Source organism: Anopheles marshallii, chromosome 2, assembly GCF_943734725.1.
Source record: "Anopheles marshallii chromosome 2, idAnoMarsDA_429_01, whole genome shotgun sequence".
NCBI lineage: Eukaryota > Metazoa > Arthropoda > Insecta > Diptera > Culicidae > Anopheles > Anopheles marshallii.
The window spans coordinates 78,056,490-78,078,028 of NC_071326.1; the positions used below are offsets into that span (position 1 = coordinate 78,056,490).

At 45.7% G+C, this 21,539-nt stretch overlaps 3 protein-coding genes across 3 annotated transcripts; 2 read left to right on the forward strand and 1 right to left on the reverse strand.

The window, feature by feature from the left end:
• The first annotated feature begins 528 nt into the window (after window positions 1-528).
• Window positions 529-10,213, forward strand: LOC128718623 (uncharacterized). The gene is made up of 8 exons (XM_053812245.1): window positions 529-2,894; window positions 2,925-6,395; window positions 6,468-6,525; window positions 6,629-7,217; window positions 7,292-7,805; window positions 8,312-9,218; window positions 9,737-9,850; window positions 10,034-10,213. Exons 1-8 carry the CDS (start codon window positions 529-531, stop codon window positions 10,211-10,213), a joined length of 8,199 nt encoding a protein of 2,732 aa, XP_053668220.1.
• Window positions 10,214-10,420: 207 nt separating this feature from the next.
• Window positions 10,421-14,485, reverse strand: LOC128706917 (uncharacterized). Its single transcript, XM_053801860.1, has 5 exons — window positions 14,395-14,485; window positions 14,216-14,319; window positions 14,085-14,156; window positions 11,112-11,960; window positions 10,421-11,047 (listed from the first exon to the last, which is right to left on the reverse strand). Exons 1-5 carry the CDS (start codon window positions 14,483-14,485, stop codon window positions 10,421-10,423), a joined length of 1,743 nt encoding a protein of 580 aa, XP_053657835.1.
• A 3,174-nt stretch (window positions 14,486-17,659) lies between these two features.
• On the forward strand, window positions 17,660-21,511 carry LOC128718624 (uncharacterized). Its single transcript, XM_053812246.1, has 5 exons — window positions 17,660-17,909; window positions 17,978-18,839; window positions 18,914-19,816; window positions 19,898-20,776; window positions 20,842-21,511. Exons 1-5 carry the CDS (start codon window positions 17,660-17,662, stop codon window positions 21,509-21,511), a joined length of 3,564 nt encoding a protein of 1,187 aa, XP_053668221.1.
• The last annotated feature ends 28 nt before the right edge of the window (window positions 21,512-21,539 follow it).

Sequence of the window (21,539 nt, forward strand, 5' to 3'; positions counted from 1 at the left end):
TTCTCCTCAAAGACTATTGCGTATTCAGTGAACACGAGGAAGAGAACCCCACGATTGCGTTGTGTGTACTGTGTGGACAAGAAGGAAAAAGTTGTCACAAGAGGGAAGTTATTTTGCTGCAAAAAGACCGACTCAGAGGATGATTGCTTAGAAGGGAGAATGTAAGTCAAATCTCCACGTGCTTTTACTTCCGTTCTTTTCCACCTCCAGTGATGCGTTGTAATTACCTTCCCGAAAGGCAACACGAGAAAACGAGAAGAAATCCCCGTAACGCGTGTGTACACCCAACACTCGTTCTAATTCTATTTCTCGTCATTAATCCACAGCCGGAAAAGTGTCTCTTTTGCTGTTGCTACTGCTGCTACTACGACTTTCGCTGCTACTTCTGCCCCCACTTGTACCGCCAGTTCGGCTATCGTCACCGTTTACACCGGTACACGCAGTCCCATTCATCTTCCCCGTGTATCACTGTGGTGGAAATCCAATTGATAACAACAGGTCGCTTGCGACCAAGATTACAGCACCGCAATGTCTACTGCATCGGAAAAGGAGCAGTACCCTGAACCTTCCACATCCGCAAGCGGAACAAGAAGCTTTCGTCGGAGAAAAATAGTCCCCACAGCGGTGGCGAAAAAAATCGCTAACAACAACACAAAGATCACGGCAAAAATTGTACCATCGAAGGAAAATGCTAAGAATATCCCCAAAAACGAAGAATCCAGTGCCGGTATGAAAGAAGCTACCGAAACGGAGCAGCAAACCGAACAACCGAGAGAAGCTCCAGCAGACATTGCATTGCCCAAAACCGCATTACAATCGGAAGAATCGAAAGGTGAAAAAATGCCGGATGCACAAAAAGGTAATGCCACCTTCAAACCAGCTGCTGCATTCCGACGTATAAAGCCAAAGGTTGTAATACCGCAAACACAAAAGCCGGCTAAATCTATCCTGAAAAATTCCACGACCACAGTGAAAGGGAGTGTTCATAATGCAGAAAGTTCGAACGAGGTGTCACCTAGAAAAGATCCCGAATTAGGTTTACATCCGGATGAAGCAACTACAGCTGAAGATCTTCCAATGCAAAAGCCCGTATGTGAAGAATCGGTGAAGTCGAAACAACATTCAGAACCAGATCCGATCCGAACGACATGCGAGAAAGAAAATGATACTGAGTTGTGCAAATCTGATGCTATTGTGGACAGTTCCACTATCGATGATGTTGCCAAAGGAGTGGAAGTGAAAAAGTGTCTCGATGTACAGAACTCTACGGCTTTGGAAACGAAGCAATTGAATAGTTCCATGACGACTAACGTTACACCGGTTTCCACCGCTCCGACCGCTCAAGGTACAACCGGGCAACACATTTCCGATACACTTGCAAAACCCGAAAGCACTCCCAGCAATGCAGCGACTGCTACTAAAACTATCAAGCGTACCATTAGCTTGGGTACACTGACGCCTGCAATAGCGGACTTGCTAAAGAAAAGTCTCGGTAAGAAAGCATCAAAAGCCACTAAGACTCTGCCTGCAAACGACAAACCAGTGGCTGCATCGAAGCAACCGAACCTTTCTCAGCAACATGCGAGCGGAAGTTTGCTCCCAAATGCATCACTAGCGAAACAAACAGAGTTTGATAAGCCGTGCACTGAAAGCAATGTTTCCGGTTCAACAGCAGAAACCCAGAAGCCGGTGCTCGAAAACCATGTCGATAATATTGTATCTAAAGAAACCATCGTTACGAAGCCACCGTCTCCCGTAAAGTCGCATCCTACTTCTCCAAAGCTGCCCGTTGGTGGTCCTGTTGGTGGAATTAAAAAAATACAAAAGGTACATCAGCTTACGGCCGAACAGCAGAGGCTGGTATTAAACAGTTTAAAGAAAGGTAAAGGCAAACGTTCAGCGAAAATGCCAGACGTCGCTTCGGTTACAAAGGATAGTAATGTGGTTGCTTCTCACGGGTCTGTCGAAAATATTGCAAATTCTCCAGTGTCCATCGTTGCCAAGGACGACCACAGGGTAAATATTATTTCACACATAATTTTGCCCCGTCTTACCGTAGGCACACAGCAGAACGCATTTAGCGCGTCCGATGGTTCCATCACCGTCCCTACTACATCCAACAGCTCATCCACAGCTGTACCGACATCACCAGCACAGCCACTTACTAGACTTGTGACAGGGACCTCGCCTACAGCCACAGTATCGTCGAATAATTCCAACCAGTACCCAAAACTATTCATTTGCCATAAGCCTGCAGCTGCAGCATCGTTCCCTATTTCCGCTGATCCAGTTGAAGCAAGGCAACAATTGGTTCAACCTGCCGTTAGTGTCACCGTGCTACCGAAAACGAACCACACGTTGTCCGGTTATCCGAGCTTGAGTAACTCCGTACCGACGAGACCCTATATGCTACCTACGCCCGTGGTAACCGTTCGCCCAACCGCTCCAAAAACTTATGGAAATACCTCTCCGGCCGCTCTGCCCAAACCAATCATTTCGGTAACTGTTTCGCCTATAAACAGCAACAATTCATCGGCCAACTCGATGAACGTACCGGTTGATCCTCGCATCGTGCCCAAGATTGTAATCACCCATGACACTGCAGATCACGACAGTCAATCTTCGCTTGCTTCTACCTCATCGTCATCTTCGTCCGGTCAAAACACATCGGCACCAAAGAAGCAATCGGAAGATCGTCCCAGGATCCTATCTACGTTTAAAGATCGTGCTCATACTGAAACGTCGGGCTGCTCGCCCGGTACTCGCGACAAGTTGCGTGCAAAGTCTTTGCAAAATTTATGGAGGAAAAACGAATGCCTGTCGAGCATGCAGTGTGGACCGATATATCCATTCTTGCCTCAATATGCACAACGATCGAATACGGGAGAGCAGATGTTGATGGGAAAAGAAGAAACGGATCTGAGCCGTACATATGTGCAGCAATCGAATTTTCAAAGAGAACACAATGAAGCTTATCCGCGACACTTGAGCGTAATGGAACGGGTTAAGCAATCCTTATCGAAGATGGAAACGACCAAAAGTACAACTATCGAGCAGACTCCAAGTGTGGTGCCGCAACGTACAATGGAACAGCATGCTCCTCTGAAAGCACCCACCGTCAGTGATTACGTTTCGCAACCAGCCAAAAGTTGCGGGCAAGCAAATGTACCGGTAATTAATGAATTTTTAGGGTTTTCTGCTTCGTCCATTGAATGTGCGGAGCGAGATTTTCAGGACCGGGTCCGGACGATTGATTTGGCGCTGGAAGAGCAACGCAAACCCCCAAAAGATGCGAGCAATAATGAGGAAGCAATGGAAAACATGGAAATGAATGCAACCACTCAAGAAAGCAAACGTGTATCTACACCACCTTCGTCTATTGCGGAATTAATAGAAAAAGTGGGAGAAGAAACTGTTGCTGATCCCGATGCAAAGATATGTGCAACTTTAGGCACTGCTTCTAATGATCAGCACCGTACAGATTCTACTGATGCTCATGCAAACGAAAATAGTGCAGATAGTAAAACAAATTCAGTACGTGATGAAAGTGGAATTTGTGTTCGTAAGATAGAACCAAAAGTAGCACTTTTGCAGAATGAAGATGTTGCTGTTAAGAATGTACCCATCAATCTCTCTGCTCCATCGGAAACGGGTTTGAAGGAGAGTACTGTCATTATTTTAGATAGTGATGAAGAAATTGAACAGGAGCAAGAAATGCACACTAAAGTCGTCGAAAATGAAAATACTACGCACAGACACGAGCCAAACGAACAACAGGAAAGCGTTGCGAATCGAACAGACGAAGAATTGGAAGAAGTTGCTGATGCTACTGCTAGTGGTGGCGCAAGTGAAGCTGAAAATACCCCCGATCCGGATCCGGAAACAATGATGGAGGAAGAAGATCCAGACATACCTGTACCAGATCTGATTGACAAGGCAGCGACCGGTGTCGATATTATCATGGCAATGGCAAAATTAAGGCGTGAAAACCGTGTTTTGTCGTTGGATGACGTATCCGATCGGGAGGATAGTGGCTGGATGGAACAGCCAATTGGTACGCACACTCAGCCAACGCTACCGTCCACCTCTGCTGGACAACTCACTAGCAAAAAGAAAAGGAAAAGGCGTAAGAAGAAAAGGAAAGACAAATTTGTACAACTGTTGCTTAAGCACGTAAACTACGACGCGCTTATAGAGGACTTGGTGCAGCAAGAGAAACGTCGCTGCAACTACAAGTCATCATCAGACGAGGAAGAGCGTACCATTTCACCTTTGCAACGATACATCCTAGAGCGGGAACGGGAACAAGAACAACCGGTAGCGATCGAGGAGTCTGACAATCGGGTATCGTCTCCAACGATATCATCGGAGGACGACGAATCATTGGCAGAAGAAACGGTTTTGAATCGCATTCTTAACAAACTCAGTTGCGCGACCGTTGCGAAGACTTCCTCTTGTCCCACTACGCAGGCCGACGACAATTTGGCAGAATGTAGTAGCACACCACAAAAAGCAATCTGTTCCGTCAGTACAACGGCACACGATGTATCAGATGACCAAAGAGATGACGTACAGCGCTCGAGCATCTGTGATAAAGCTGCAGAAAATGATGCAGCAGAGATTAATAAAGAGCAACCGTTACGGGACTTGCCTGATGTGATCATAGATCCTTTGCCGCAGGTTGAAGATGTTGTCTGCCGAGAACGTACAAGCTGTGATATAAGTGAAACGAATGTCGCAATCTGTGATACACCAAGCGATACTGTAGTTGGAAAGGCAGCCATCGAAACAAATTCTTCACCGTCGAAGGTAATCGAAACGAGCAATACTCATGCAAAGCAAGCACAACTTCAACACCGTACGCGGAGTACGGTTTTGAAACGCGTCAGTAGCAGAAAACGACCGGTTAGTAGACGCTTATCGCACAAACCGGTCAGAGGTACAAGCAAACGAAAGAGACCAAAGTACCTGCTAACTCCTCCGGTCGAGATGCCACTGTTCGATAGCTCGGATGCATCGAACAACGACGAGGTAGTTTCCGACTGCTCATCGGGTGGTTTATCTACTGGGGAAGCGGTGGCCAATAGTACACGGAAAACACTCCCAGCTAGAAAGTGTAACACGAACAATGGAAACGGTGCTGTGGGTGATAGCGGCGCAAAAGCCGAAAACAACAAAAACTTTGAAGGGAAAGTTCTGCCGGGTGTCGCGGTAGCAGGCGCCACAACGACGCGGTCGGGCAGGAGTAGGAACAACGGAAGACGAAACTCTAGCAGTAGCAACAGCATCAGTAGCAGCACCAGAAACCATAGTCTTAGCTGTGACGGTGATCTTTCCTCTAGCGATGATACGAAACCCGGCAGGAGGCGTACATTGCGGCGAAAGAGACGTTCGGTACGGTATGGTATGAGTGGTAACCGTGCACCGGTGAAGGGTACCGTTGTTGCTACCGTCGATTGTGACACCAAGCGTTCAATGTCCGCCACCACTAGCAGTAAGACTAGCAATATACGCACTCATTTGCCCACTGTTTCCAAACCTTCCAAAGCTTCCAACCTAGATGCACAGTATGTGATCACAGAGGGTGCCGGCGAGTCGGCGATAGCACCACCACGCGTACTGGATGTCATCAACGTGCGGAACAATCGTGTACTGTCATCCGGGGCACCACCACCTAACACCAGAGCAACCCGTACCTCGAACATACAGCCAGACCCAGAAGGACCTGCGAAGGATGGGCCGAAAAGAGATTCTAACCGATCGGCCAAATCAAACCAAACGGTGAACACGGATTGTGAAGAATTTATCACCCCGAACAGTAGCATGGAACAATCTTCAAGGGCGAGTGAGAAAGATCCAGCAGAGCAAACGCAATCCGATTGCGGACCTGCCACAGCTGAGCCGCTAGATGAAGCCGAATTTGATAATCAAATCGTCAAATGTGGCAACTGCGGTAAGGAAATGCTTCAGTCCGGCTGGAAAGAACACTGTACCGTTCACAATGGGGCAACATTTCGTGTCGGTATCGATTATGCGTTCGACATGAAGGATGTGAAAGCGGTATCGACAGCGATTGCACGATTCATGAAGCTTAACCGACGTGCGGAGGTGGCATGCGAACGATGTGGGACGGTAAAAAAATCGGGCCTCGGGATGGCATCCCACATGAACCAGTGTGGCCTATCGGCGCAGGAGCTGGAACAGACCAAGGCGACCTGTACGCATTGCGGGCGGAAGATGAAAGCGGTCAGCCTGTTGGCACACCAGCAGCTACACTGCCGGGTGATCAAGGAACAAAAGCGCCAGATTGCCTTAACTACTCCGAGCGAGGAGGAGATTACGATACCCAAAGAGACGACCGCAAGTGGACGAAAGAAACGGAAATCGGTCGCGAGGTAAGTGTGTTTGGGGCTTATTGAAATGTTTTGTCTAAAAATGTAATTGTCATTGTCTACCTATACTTTTAGCGCTGAGCGGAAGATTAAAACGATGGCCAAAGAGATAAATGATGAACTAATCGTGGAGGTACGTTTATGGTATTAGTATAAGTAAAAATGGAACCGATACAACGAGAGCGGTATTCATTAGCATTTGTTTCTTCTTCTATCCGCATGTTACCTCTCCTCAGCTGGTGGTGGAAATATACGGTCGCGATGTTAGCAATGCCATCATGCAATGTTGGTTATCCCATCTGAAACAGTCGAGCGAAGCCGTCTGCGCATACGTTGGTTGCCCGTTCTTTGGCATGACATCGGAACACATGCGTACAGACTACAATGATGATGGAACCAAACCGAAACCGCTGTACAAGTGTGCCAAATGTCCGTACATGTCAACGAAGCAGAAACCGATCTTCGACCACCTTGCTGTTGTTCATCCGCAAACGATGCAACGGGTTGCCGAACAGCGGCGATCGTATTCCAGCTGTGCCAGTGATGGCGATTCCGATGTGGTTATGGTCAGCGATGCTAGTGGGGCCGATGATACTTATAGCAGTAGTGCGCTGGAGGATGAGGATGAAGGTGGAAAATCGAAAAAGGGTAAGGGCAGGAAGCAAACCGGCGGGCCAAACAAATCAAGATCGAAGAAGAATAGCGAAAGTCCCAAGGGGAATAGCAAAAAGAGCGCGGCAAAGCAGACTGGAAATAAGACGATCTCATCGGAGTTGTTAGATTCTACAATGACAACCACGGAGGAGACGGAAGTGTACAAAGAAAGTAAGATTTAGGATTGACGTTGTTATAAATGGTCACAATACGCTTTAACATGTTTAATTGCATTTTTTTTTCAGTGGTTCTGCAGGAGTCGATCGAATTAAAGCAGGGTAAGGGCAACTTTCACCTCACGACCGTAAGCTGGACGCAAGAATATCGCCGGGAACACTATGCAACGCAGTTGCTGTTTAGTGAACTGCGCCCGGATGTGGATACATCGTACCTGCGCTCAATTACCAATGTGCGGGACTATCTCCCAAAAGTAACGCACTCGATGCGTTACGTGCAGTGCAACTCGAAGCAGTACGACCCCGGGTACGAGCCGAAAATGTTTGCAAACCGATGGCAACAAAAGAATACATTCGAAGGTGAAGCGCTTGGCTGTGAGTCGATGTTTTATTGCGGCGGTCCGGTTGTATCACTCGATTGGTTACCATTGCCGGACGATTGTGCGAACGATTGTGATCAATACCTGGCGGTAGCTTGTAAGCAGAGCTATGATGAGTATTACAACGGTGCGGAACTGGCAGTGCCACGTTCCAGCAAGTGCCTAGTACAGATCTGGAACGTTGGCCCGATACAAAACCTTGGGTTAGTATTTGGGGGTTTATAGTTTACAATTAATTTAATCATTTTTTCTTTCAGAAGAGAGCACAAAATAACACAAAACAGGGTGAATTATGGAATTTAAAAATTTACTCCATTTCACGGAATGAGAAAAAAACAAGAATAATATAAGAGACATATTATTCTCACTACTTTTCTAAACTTTCTCTCTCTATTTATGTTCGTTCCTTTAAAAAACAACGACCTTGTTTTTGCATAAATTTAATCCATTCTTTTGGTAGAAACTTAATTATATATATTTTTGTTGTGTAATCTTCTTTTCGAAGGAGTACAAGAGAGAGATTTGAACTTACAACTTCAGAAGAGCTGTCTTGTGGCGCTTACGTTGTGGGCCATGGACGCATGCCAAATTTTGTCGTGTATATTGTTATTAGAATGTCTCTCGTTGGTCCCTATGGTGAAATATTGAAAAACAAAACACTATTTCCATATTCAATTAAGCATAATTTTCGTCTTATAATTTCTAATAGCTCAACAAGGGTAACGCTTCGCTGCCCACGATTAGCGTTCGCTATCGCGTGTGACTACGGTCCCATCTGGCAGGTAGCCTTCTGTCCGAGCGGTTGCTACAATGATCCTGCCCAGGGAGACGTTATGGACCGGTTGGGTTTGCTCGCGGTAGCTGGTTCCGATGGTGACGTCCATCTGTACGCGTTGAGTCGTAGTATGGTCGGGACGGAAACTAGTACAACGCCTCGAATTTTGCACCTCCGGCCGGTGCTACTCCTATCACTTACTATGGCTGCTGGACCACAAAACCATCCTGCTGCGGATTTTACCGGGCGTAGTGTGGTACGCATTACGTGGACCCGCGAAAAGGGCCACAACGTGTTGGCGGCCGGTTACTCGAATGGTGTCGTCGCGGTGTGGAATCTAGCCGCCACATCGCCATTGCTCTGCGGGAAGAAACATGGCATCCGAACGTTGCTGCCCGTGCACAAGATACTACATTCGAGCAGTGGATGCATCACGGCGATGGATCTCCATTACAGTACCGGCTCAAGGTATCTGGTCGTGTGCAATGCCGATCGGCGGATGAAGGTGTACGATCTGCGCTGCAGCCTATACCAACCGCAGGAATCGTTGAGTATGGTAATGCGCAGCCGTGTCTCAGCCATACGCTGGCTGCTACACTTCCCGGTAATGGTGATCGCGTATGATGATGCGCTGTACATCGATCGGTGTGCGTACAGTACGCATCAACCGCGCGATATCGGGCTGCGCATGTTTAGCATATTTACGGTGGGCACTGAAATGACCGATCTGGGCACGAACGACTGGTGCAGCATTAATGCGGTTGCGACTAGTGGCGGTGATTTGGTATGCCACCGACCGGTGCCGTTCGTGTACGGCATGAACTACAAAAAGTTAGCACAGGTAAGATGCGTTTTAAAGGGTCTTGACGGATAGAGGTGATTTTAAAATGATAAAAAAGAAATCAGAATTAAAATGAGCGATTTTTAAGTGCTTTGCTGAATTATCTTCACTTCAAAATGAGCATGAATGTCAAAAAATTACAATTATTAGATGTTGGGAGGATGATTTGGTTGCATGTGTGTGAGAAAAAGTCTTATAAAAAATAACTCACCTAAAACACACACATCCATAAACAAACTATTATATGTATGGGGGCGGGCGCATGTAGGAAAGTGTGCGCTGAGTAGCATGTATGTGTGTGTGAGTGAGCTACTCATACACAAGCTCCACGGCGCATGGAAACATTTTTGGAAGAAACGGAGATTTGAACTAGGTACCGCCTTGGTAGGAAGTGGGCACGCTAGCAATTGAACTGATCGAGACAGTTCCAGAGTTGGTGTTAAATACTGTACAGTTACAACTACAGTGCGTCTTCATACTAAAATTTATTTATGCTTTTTTTTTGTTCGCTCCATAAGATTTTAACGACGACAATCCCGATGAAGATAAACGAGATCGACGATTCCGCTGATGTTTCGCGTTACAAAGTATTCTCCGAAGAATATGGCCTCCTATTTTCCGACACTGATAAGGCAAGTAGCTTTGGTGCATAACAGTTCAAACTTTATTTCTACTATAACTCGTATCAAGCGTTACGTAATATTATTGTACAGCTTTATATAATTTCATGTCAACCCAACTTTAACAGCTGCAAATTTTTGACTTTAAACCAAATCGCATTCTTATGTTTGTTCTTTGTTTCGCGTTATCTACAGGTACCCACCACCATGGACACAGCGGCACTGCATCTGAAAACGTGGCGTCGGGCCAAGTTCAGTCACTATCCTGCCGTCCGGCTAAATCAGATCCGCTGGAATCCGAACAGTTTTTCGTACACGTACTACGCTATCGGCTACCAGGCAGGATTTGTGCGCGTACGGGTACTACGGTCGTAGGGCACACGGATCTCCTATGTTTGTCGCATCAATCGGCGATGCCATTCCAATGCATTTTGTAATTTAATTTTAGTAACAGAAGATGTTTCTACTGTATGTATGTTTACGTTATTAAGTATAATGTTTTTAGTTTGTAGTTGTAAAGGAAATAAAACAATGATTTGATTCATATTATGATTAATTTTTGAAATTCCTATTGTTGCCATTTTAGGACGGTGCGCCCTCCTCCGGATCACCGCCCGTTTTTTCCGGTGAGTTCTGGGAGGAGGATGTCGTTTCACCCTCCTCACCGGTAGAACCCTCACCGATCGTACCCAGCTCACCCTGCCCGTCCGCACCCGGTTCCGCCGACGGTGTTGTCGAGACGGCCGAATCGGCCGCGGACGACACCGAGGTGTCACTCTTCTTACCGCGCCGCTTCTTTTTGTGCTTTTTCTTCTCCACCTCACCCGTTTCGTTTTCCTCCTCGACGAAGTTGTAGTTCGGTGGAAACAGTGCCGCACACTCTTCCTGACCCTCGACCGCATTCTGGCTGACGTAGCATGGGCCCATCGCGGTTAGCGCCAGCATAGCGTGGCTCGTCGCCTTCGACACCTTCATGATCAGCTTGTCGTTGACGTTCGGGCGCTTGGTCGTGTAGCGCTCGGTTGTTTTCGCGATCAGTTCCGCCGTTTTTGGATCACCGGTGCTGAAGTACCCGAACGCCATGACCTGCGTTTTGTACTTCTCGTTCATTGCCACCTCGAGTACGTCTCGCTTCTTGTACGCGTCGAACACCATGCATATGTGGGGCGGTTCCGGTACCGGATCCGGTGGCAGAAAGTGCTCCGTTAGCTGCGTGTGAAAGAGATCATGAGTTAATTAGCTAGATACAGCGATCCACTCGTGGTTGACTTACATGACGGAACAGCAGATAGAACAGGGCCGCATTCGCACGCCGATTCGTTGGTGTCCACACACCGGGTATGATCAACCGTGGGCAAGCGTCCTCGTCGAACGTTTCCTTCGACGCGTTCTGGGACGACTCGGACGAGTTGGTGGTCGCAATCGAGCTGGCACTCTTCTGCGGTGGCAGCTTCGAAACCATCTTCCACGTGCCATCGTTCGCGTTGTACAGCATCTCGAGCGGTTCGATCATGCGCGGTATTACCTTCTCGACGTTACCGTCCGCATCCAGCACCTCCACCGGTTCGGTTATTATCTTCACGAACGCACCGATCACTTCCTCCGGCGACCGGGTTTCGCCCTCGGTCAGCTTCCACACGTACGCCTGGATGTCCTTGTAGTAGATCTGCTCGAACACATCATCCGCCAGCCGGTTTTCGCACTCGAAATGCAACACCTCCAGCATCTTCGGGTTCAGATGCACCAGCCGCTTCTCCTTCATGTGCAGATCGTGCTTTTCCGCGTGGTCGTGCAGCTTCTTGAACACGTCCTTGTGTACGTGCGGCATGAACAGCGTAATGCCCATGTCCGGGATGTTCGCCATAATCTCGTCCGTCACGTGCGTGATGTAGTCGAGCCGCTTCTTCGCGGCCGCTTCCTTCTCGATCCGGGCCACCTCCTCTTCCCGCTCCTGCCGCACATCTTCGCGTTCCTGCTCTTCCGGCGTCAGTTCCCACAGCTCGTAGTACGTCCGCTCGACTTCGCCCGCCCGACATTTCAACTCGACGTCCAGCTCCTCGGTGATGAGGTTGATCAGCTTCGGTACATTCGTGCCGAACATAAGATTTACGATCTTTCCGTGCTGTTGGAGATGGGTTTGATGAAGAAATTGACATTTGTTTTCAGGAGATTCTTACGGTATTCGTTACTATTAAATGGTACAGGACAGACCTTTATGCATCGCGCGCAAATGAAACTCAAACATCATAATTCCGATGTCGTTTGCAGTCTTTTATGACGACAAACCCACGGCAAATGCAAACAACGAGCGGCACAAACAAGCGGCCCCAGCAGCAGTGCTATTGCGTATCGATTTAATTGATTGTATGTTTTCTACTTTATTAGTTTACATTTCCGAGCCCACAAGATTCTCACTCCCAAAAGGGAACGGATTGAACCGAAACCTCCATGCAGAGTTCATCCAGTTCGCCCGGTTTATGGGCTTTATCGTAAACGTCCTTTTTATGTCCGCTCGTACGCGTCTTGCGGGTGGGGAGAAAATATTTACTTTCCCCCGTCACCATCGTGCGTTCGATATCCGCGGGCGGGTCTTTGTATCGATTAGTATTGGCGGGGGTCTCGTTTCTGTCAAGTCACCTCCTGAGCGTCGAAATCGTGCCGTGGATGCGTGACCAATTTCGATAAAAATTGAAACGATTTGTTTGCGAAAGCGGTACCAGAATGGTGTTTTGACTTGCTTTCGGTGGTTAAAAATAGAATCAATCTTCGGTTTTTTGCCATCCTTTCTTTGCCCGGTTGGTAGGTAAGTTAAATTGTAATTTTCTCCTCCGTGGTGGGATGGGAGAGGGTGATCGGTGTAGCTCAATTAAAATGATGTTTTTTAATTCACGTCTAACATGCCATGACAGCCGAACGACACCGGTTCGGTACGCGTGAACAACCTTCAAACTTCGCTGGTGCAACACAGCCTTACAACTTGTTCTACCTTCTTAGCCGCATGTAATGAGCTGGAGAAGCTAAATCAGGTCAAAGTTTGCAGGTTGAAATAGAATGAATAAAAGCCCTTCGGCACGTTGCGAAACAGTGTACTACCGCATGATGCAGACTTAATCAACACACTTTGGCGATGCTCATTGCATACTTTTGGGCGTTTTTCTGAAGGTGGTTTAAGATATGCTATAGTTTGACTCTAATTTTATGCGATTTTACTTTAGTAGTCGAGTTGTTTGATAGTGAGCATTATAAATCTTACCCCGCATTATGTAAATTAATTTCGATAACGGATAGTGTTTCTCCTGTATGTACGTTTGCGCTAATAGATATAATGTTTTTAATGTGTTTCAGTTGTAAATAAAGTAAAACACGCTTTAATTTGACTCATATTGGTTTCTTTTTCAATTCCTATTGTAATCAACACACTTTGCAATGCGTATTGCATACTTTGAGGCATTTTCTGTAAAGAAGGTTTAAGTTTATTATTTGCACTATAATTTTACTCTTATTTTATGTGTTTAGTTATTGTTTGATGGAAAATATTATACATTTTCATACACAGCGAATAGCGTCGAGTTCTCGCCAAACCTTTGTCAATAACTGTAGGCAGCTGCTTGATGCTGACGGTCAGCTTTCACAGTAAAGACTTTTGCCTACCGATCGCGTGCCAAAGCAAGACCATCTACAAGCATTTGAATGCATTTCTTTACCATTCGTGAAAAGGAATGGCCATAATGTAGTCAACTCTGTGGGACAGTTGTATCGAATTATTCTAATCAGTTTTTTGCTGTTGCTGTTATTGTTGCTCGACCGGCAACACAGTTTCATAAAACCTGTCGTTGCTGATTTGTTAGCGGTGTTGGAAGTTGTCTATAGGGTTTATGGTTGATGAGCAGCAGACAATTGGAATTTTAGATTGACTTTGGTTGAAATAGCGCTTAGTGTTGGGTAAATCAGAGTCAGATTCATGAATGTTTGAACTGAATGAATGAATCTGAATCTCTTTTCAAATGAATCATGAATCATCCAGGATTTGTGACCACCACCTATGAGTCTCCAAAGAGGAATGTTCTGCCACTTGCTCTGAGAAATCATGAACCTTTTGAAACTCGATTCTTGATTCGAATGACTCCTTACTTAAGATTCATATCAATGACTCTTCTCAAAAGATTCATTAAGCAAAGCACTGACATTGTTGATTTCTTTTGCGTTAAAAATTATGGGAATTATTTAAATATACATCTCCACTTACCGAAGCAAACAGCCACGTTGGTTCACTTTTGTTGCGAAACCGTTTGAGGGCACCTATTTCATCTGATTTGCACTAAAAATATAAAGCAGACATGAATTTACCGGGCATACACCATACATTACTCAACGTACGATAGCCAGCTGCAAATTATCACCACCGAGTTCCAGCTTGATTTTCTTCAAACTTCCAATCATGCCCACGCACGGGCCACACCATTCCGTGTACACATCCAGTACTGTGGCACAGTAATAGTAAGAAATACAGCAGTTTAATTATATTTACATTTTCCTTTCTTATCCGCCCTACTAACCAAGCAACCCATCCCGTTCGAGAAACTTTTCAAACTCATCATCGGTGCTGATTTCCGTCTGGAGTTGCTGAACTCCTCCCTTTTTCGCCATTTACCGATGGTTCTGTAACTGAAGCGGTGTTAAGTCACTTCCAAACACAATTTAGAACACAACCCCAATTTAGATGAATCGACTAGAATTTTGCTTCTATTTTGTGGGTTTCAAGTGAACATTTACTGCCGAAAGAGAGATATAACAAACACACGACCTCCTGAAAAAAAAATGTCTGTCAGCACGTCCCGAATGGCTTGGAAAGACTGACACGTTTCGCTAGGGAAACAAACAACGCATTCACAGCGCGGTGATCGACCCGTTGCCTTGGCAACGGTAAACAATAGTTTTGAACCGCTTCCTTCCATCCTTCCCAAAATGCAACAACCTTTCCCAATCTGGTTTTGTTTCCGTTCCGCGTACTTGACAGCTTTGCATACAGCTTTGACAGCTACCGGTGAGCCACCGGGCGTCCGCTTTTTGTTTACATTGGCTGTATAGAACGAACCATGCGTCGACGACAATCCAGGCCAAATTTGGTTGAAAGCAACAATGAGTGATAGGCTTTTGGTACGGCTAAATCTTACCTTTCACACCACCGAACATCATTAGCGCATTCCGACGCATTGTACGAACTTCGGTACAGATTTATTAATGCATGAACATGAACACATGTGTCTGCGTGTTGGTTACTGGTTCCTTTCGCCCTACCGATGCCGCAGTGACACGTGAGTCATAACTCTTGAGTTTAGATGGCGCGTCCTTATGCGTGCTTAAGCACAGCAGTGTTACAAAAACATATGACCTGTTAAAAGACAAAGGCAAGAAGCTGGAAATACGGTAAAGCAACAAGTTGTTGCTCAGTCACAGAAATACGCCGGCAATTGTGAAAGTTGCCAATCGTTCTTCACCGCCAAGGTCAAATTTAATATTCGAAAAAAATAAGATAATTCCTCCTACAATCCTACAAAATTAGCGATCCTACAAAATTTACTAAAAAATACATCTTTTGTCGAGCGATCGGTTCATGTGCTCCAACGAAATAGTGCTAGGACGTTACCGTCGGGACTGTAAACGAGGAGATCTATCTCAAGGAGTGTCTACAGATGCGCCTGCTTCCTCTGTAGAAACAGCTCGAAGGCTCTACGATCTTCTGACCTGATCCAGGTTCGTTCCTTTATTCTAATTTTTCCCAAAACCCAAGGCACAATATCAGGATATAATAGCGTTTGATTCCTTATAAGTGACATACAGAAGTTTTCTTTTCAGCTGAAGTTTTTTTTCAGCCGTAGAGCTGTAGACTTAATGGCTTTTTTAATAACCTCATATAAGCTAACTTACATAGATACTTAGCTTAGGACATTCGGAGTTAGGAGTTCGAGATATTAAGAACCTCTCCTAGGAGATTACCAAGGAGATTATTACTGATCATATCCTGAAGATGACTATTATGGATAAGAAAACTCTCAAAACTCTTTTAGGAAACTAAAGAGCACTGTTCCAATTTTTACTTCTTTAACCGGATAAAGAATTTGCGTCCCAAGGTTCCATACTTTTGAGTACTGTCTATATCAGTACAGCTGATATAAAGCGTATGACACGTTTCAAGCCAACTTCACGGGCCTTTGAGTTCCAACAGTTCTGTTCTTTGGTAGGTGTGACACTGTAATTCTGCATCGGATAATCGTTTGGTTCTGTCCAGTTCCCGCTGTATACTCAAACGAAGATTCTAAAATAGGTCATGTGTTTTGTAAAAAATAAAAAGATGTATTGAACAAGAGTACACTGGTAGTAGAGTACATGTAATAACATCATGAATGGTAATTTCCTGAAAAATATACAATAAACAATAAAAATTTCAGTGTGACATGATAAAAGTGCCACATGATTAGTAAGAACAATTATTGTCAATCGTCAATCAGCAATACGCCTCAAAGTATGCAATCTGTTTAAAAAAATATTCTTCGTTTTAAAACCTAAGCACAGCGCCATAGCGAGCATGGGTTCAATTCTCGTTTGCACCCTAGGTGCAAAATTCAATTACACACCCTCATCACCAGCGCGCACTCGTCGAACCTATCTGAAGGGTGTCAAATAACGTTATCAATCACATACCCCTCGTACAGGTGCACACGCTGCCAGGGTGATAACAACTAAACGGGAACGGGCTATGTAGGGGGAGGGGTGTGCAATAAAAATGATGCTTCACCCATTCGATTCATAAGACGGATCCACACGATGCCGGTGGGTCGTTTGGTCAATCAAATGGGGTGAGAAGAAAAAGAAATAGTCCCATGATAAGATGTTTGATTGTTCCTCTTCGTGCCCTTCCCCCACTTTTCCCACTGTTCGGAACCGAAACCAGCGATGGGCTGCCCAATTTTCACCTGTTCGAATTTAGCCGACCAGTTTTATCGATTCGCTGTGGTCTCGAACGTACCGATCTTAGGCGTTTTTTCGTACGGTATTCGAGACCTTCACGAGTTAAATCCCAGTTGGGTTTTTATCTTTTTGTCCCCTGCCGGTCGTTCTGCTGATCAAACGGCATCTCATCTTTGTGGAAACTTTTTTTTCGCTCCCTCCCTTCCAATCCAATCTGCCGATCAGAGCCTCGGCCGGTGATTATCGGTAGCGTTGCATCGCTAAAGTGGGCTTCGTAAAAAACGACGTTAGACGTATTAACAAGTGGCAATTCAAAGTTTGCAGGTTAGGTCCAGGTATGTTGCGAATTAGTTTTCATCTAAACTTTTTAACAATTGGCGGCTTCTAAACAATTCTTCAATTAATTCTTTAAATCTCAATAAGTAGCTAATCTTTCTCTCAGAAAATCAGACATCTGCAATCTAATGCTATAATTACAATTCAATTCATCCAACCACACATAAGCGGACGAGGTGCATACGGCAAACAAACCACTTGCTCGATTGTTTTGAGTTAAGTGATAAAGAGCGAATGACTGCTGAAAGCATGTGTTAGCCGGCAAACCTGTTTTTGGAATTACCGCAACCCGGCATTCGCACAACATGCATGCGCCCTTCAAAGCAGACTACAACAGAGTACTAACACCGATCGGATTGCGTTGATTTACTTCCATAATCACGCAACCGATCGCTGCCGGATCGGGGATCACTCACTGGTGCGAAACGGTACAGTACAGACGTACGATTTTGCAATCGAACGTGCACAGTTTGATCTTGACTCTGCTTAGAATAGGTTTAGATTCCGCAGTTAGATATGATGTATCATACGCTCGCAAGAACATTATTGCTGTTTGGTTTGCTGTGTGCGGTGTCGCTAACGCGTGGAGAAGAAAGTCGTTTAACGTGTGGCAGACGTAGAGTGAAATCGGTGTACCTCATACACAACGGCATTGATGCTAAGGCAGGTCACTGGCCGTGGCATGCGACAATCTATCATCAAAAGGTTGGAAAGCAAGACTATGCCTGTGGAGGTTCCGTACTGGATGAGAATACGGTTCTTACAGGTATGCAAACGTGACGTCTCCCATTAGCGACAGAAACATGTACATTGAACTCTTGTTCTCCCTCGAAGCGGCTCACTGCGTACATACACAAAGAGGACTACTGGCAGCGCATCGAGTAGTGGTGCACGTGGGACGCATCCAGCTAAATGAAGAGAGCGAACACATACAGACACACAGTGTGCGGGAGATAGTATTGCATCCCGGGTTCAGTAGAAATAGCATCATGAACGACATTGCTATTCTGAAGCTGTCAACTAACATCACAATGACGAAGTACGTACAGCCGGTATGCCTCTGGACCATGGACAGCAATCAGGAGACGCTCGTAGGCAAAAATGGTACCATCGTTGGATTCGGGCTGAACGAGCAGGATGTTGTATCGAATCAGCTAAAGCAGGCGCTGATCGGTGTCGTGGATGCGTTAACATGCATCGCAAGTGATCGTGCCGTGTTCGGCACTCACCTGACCTCGGATATGTACTGCGGCAAAGGACAGCCGGGTGTGAGTGCGTGCAATGGAGATAGTGGTGGCGGTATGTTTTTCGAAGTCGGAGGCAAATGGTTCGTGCGCGGTCTGGTGTCATTTACACCGCTGCGCGCCAATACGACGATTTGCGACCCGTTGAAGTACACCGCCTACACCGATGTGGCGAAGCATCTCGAGTGGATTGTACAGCATGTGGACCAACGGGTACTGTCGTTCGAGTCGGATGTGCTGGAGATAGACTATGACGAAAAGTTACGACTGCTCAACTTTGAGACCTGCGGCCTGAAGTCGTCTACATATGTTAGCGATAATGTCAACTGGACATTACCGTGGCTTGGATTTGTCCGAGCAACGAACGAATACAAGACGCGGTGTTTGGTCACGCTTATAAGCGAATGGTATGCTGTAGGTCCTGCGTTTTGCTTCGAAAACGATGGTATTGAGTAAGTATCTGAAAAAGAGATCGTTACTCTGAACCTGATGCAGAGATAAAGTACCTCACATGTTATCTTTCTAGGGCTTATGTGTTATTTGGGAACGCATTCCATAGCACAACGCCAGAATGTGTCGATCGCAATGGCACGACACTATGTGCTGCGGCAAAGCAAACGTTACGCATTCAACGGGTGATCAAGCATCCAATGTTTGGAACGAACAGTTCGGTGGATAATATCGCATTGATTGAGTTTCTGTACCCGGCCGACATCACGCAACCGAACGTGCAGCCTATCTGTATACCTGTAATGTCAGAACTCCGGTCAAACTCCAAGACGAATTTACATGTTGCATCCGGCGCATGGTCAAATAATGCCTACAAAAACATACCCGTCACCTATCTCAATTCCACCGAATGTGTGAGACAGTACGCTGGTCACAACATTACGCTAAACTTGCAGGACAAACGACTCTGTGCCGTAGTATCAAACAAACAGGACGATCAAGATTGTAGATCACTGATTGCAGGATCTCCGCTGCAGGAAATGATAGTATTGCGTAACAAGGAACGATACTTTTTGCGCGGGTTCGAACTGGTTGGGACCGCCTGTCAATCGAAAGTACCGCCCCTTTATAACAGCGTAGAGACATACGTGGACTGGATACTGTACAACATGAGGTATAACGTGGCGGACCTCGAGGGCATAGAAGTTAGGTCCGTTAACAACTCTTTAGATGCTCAGTGGTTAAGCCTACAGCAAGAACCGGGCAATGAGAAGCTGCGTCTATTTAACATGAGTTCCTGCGGTATATCGAAGCTTCGAAATGAGCGTATAGGCGAAATCACCATCCATCCCTGGATGGTGATAATTTGGGGCTTGGATGACATATTGGGTCTAGGCGTGAAAACTCATGGTGCGGGAGTTCTGATAAGCGAATATTACATTCTGACAAGTGCACATGCGGTGCAACGAAAAGCGGCTTGGTAAGTGTTTACCGAAAAACTTTTGCTCTTACTATTCCATTATAAATATGTTAACGAAACTACATTTTTCGTATATTTCAGGCGTTCAGTCATTTTTGGAATGTACAATCTGTTACTACAGGCAGAATGTGTCGGCGATGATTGTCCACAATATAAGTATCAGGAAGCAGCCATCAGAACTATTACCATCCATCCAAATTATAGTAAAAATCCTCGCAACTATAATATTGCATTGATTGAGCTCGAACTGCCGGCCAACTTTACGAAGCCTAACATAGGCGCTATATGTATGCCATTTATACGGGATCTACTCAAGAGTAAGCCATTGGATTTGGTAGTGACGGCGGGTGACTTTTACCTTAGGCACAAATCATTAACCGAGCTGAACTCAACGGTCTGTCAGCGGCAATTGGCCCAAGAGGGCTTTCTAACCTCTGCAAAGACCGTACCATGGTGTGCCGTGGATGCGGTTCAACGTGGACAAGCACAATTATTGTTAAATGCAGGTGCTCCATTCCAAGCATTACTGCAATTCGATGAACATCCGAAATATTTCCTGAGAGGCATCAACTTGCGCAAAGACTTTTCCAATGAGTTGCCGTACTTACCGGAGCTATTCACCAATGTCGAACGGTTTCTCGATTGGGTAGTGGATAACATGAGGTTTAAAGAGCTGAATCTAACGTTTCCCTACGAGCCCGAGCGTACCACAGTGCCTACACGAGTGAACGTGACGCCAATACAAAACTCTTCCAAGCGCAGCTTGGTTAATTTCAACAACTGTGGAATCATTCCAGTTAGTAATGAAACGACGAACAGAAGCTTCATTCCATGGATGGGATATCTGTCCTCAAGTGACGTCCATCTCAGTGATAGTAAAGACTACAGATGCGTCGTTACATTAATCAACGAATGGTATGCTGTCGGTGTACCGGTTTGTTTTGTCAGTAACAGCCAAAAGTAAGTTTCGTTTTTGCAAATTGATTAATTCTGTACAAATAATCATAATTGCCTTTAATTTTCAGTTACTCTGTGCTCTTAGGAGTTAACAGTGTCGATGCACCGAAGGAATGTACCGAGACGGAGGGCACAGCGTCGTGCATTTATCGTACACAACAAATTCCAGTAGAAAAGATCATCATCCATCCACACTACAATAGTTCCGGCTCTCGTAACAGCATAGCGTTGGTGAAGCTTGCAAGAGCTGTCGATACATCACAACCCAATGTGAAACCCATCTGTCTACCCTTGTTGGATGAAGTCCGCAGCTACGATACATCCAGCTTGGTAGAGGTAGCGGAAAACCAAGCCGGTTCCATCTATCGAATAACCCGTGTCGATGATAGGTACATAGATTCCGCCGAATGTCAAAAACGTTGGGATGATATGGCCGTCCAGTTTGCCATAGAAAACCACAAAATTTGTACTCGGTTAGAAATAGCGCCCAATCAGGAATGTTACGATTACATCATGGGCTCATCGCTCCATACGATTCAACGGATGAACTCGGAAGATAGACATTTTCTGCGCGGTATTCAAGAGATCAAACCTAGAATATGTACCCTATACCACCCGTTGGTGTACATCAATACGGATCTTCACCTGGAGTGGATATTAGACAATATGGAGGATAGAAGCTATCAGCTCGGATTGCCGTACGATTTGAGAAAGAAACTGATTTTTACCTCGAAATGATGTACGATCAATTTTATTTATCAAACAT

Excerpts from the sequence above, each read along its gene's own strand:
- LOC128718623 (XM_053812245.1), top strand. The coding sequence starts at position 529 with ATGTCTACTGCATCGGAAAAGGAGCAGTACCCTGAACCTTCCACATCC. Across the intron at positions 6,396-6,467 it reads AAACGGAAATCGGTCGCGAG|CGCTGAGCGGAAGATTAAAA; the intron begins GTAAGTGTGTTT and ends CTATACTTTTAG. Across the intron at positions 7,218-7,291 it reads GACGGAAGTGTACAAAGAAA|TGGTTCTGCAGGAGTCGATC; the intron begins GTAAGATTTAGG and ends TTTTTTTTTCAG.
- LOC128706917 (XM_053801860.1), bottom strand. The coding sequence starts at position 14,485 with ATGGCGAAAAAGGGAGGAGTTCAGCAACTCCAGACGGAAATCAGCACC. Across the intron at positions 14,157-14,215 it reads ATAATTTGCAGCTGGCTATC|TGCAAATCAGATGAAATAGG; the intron begins GTACGTTGAGTA and ends TTATATTTTTAG. Across the intron at positions 11,961-14,084 it reads CAACGTGGCTGTTTGCTTCG|CACGGAAAGATCGTAAATCT; the intron begins GTAAGTGGAGAT and ends CATCTCCAACAG.
- LOC128718624 (XM_053812246.1), top strand. The coding sequence starts at position 17,660 with ATGATGTATCATACGCTCGCAAGAACATTATTGCTGTTTGGTTTGCTG. Across the intron at positions 17,910-17,977 it reads TGAGAATACGGTTCTTACAG|CGGCTCACTGCGTACATACA; the intron begins GTATGCAAACGT and ends TCTCCCTCGAAG. Across the intron at positions 19,817-19,897 it reads GTGCAACGAAAAGCGGCTTG|GCGTTCAGTCATTTTTGGAA; the intron begins GTAAGTGTTTAC and ends CGTATATTTCAG.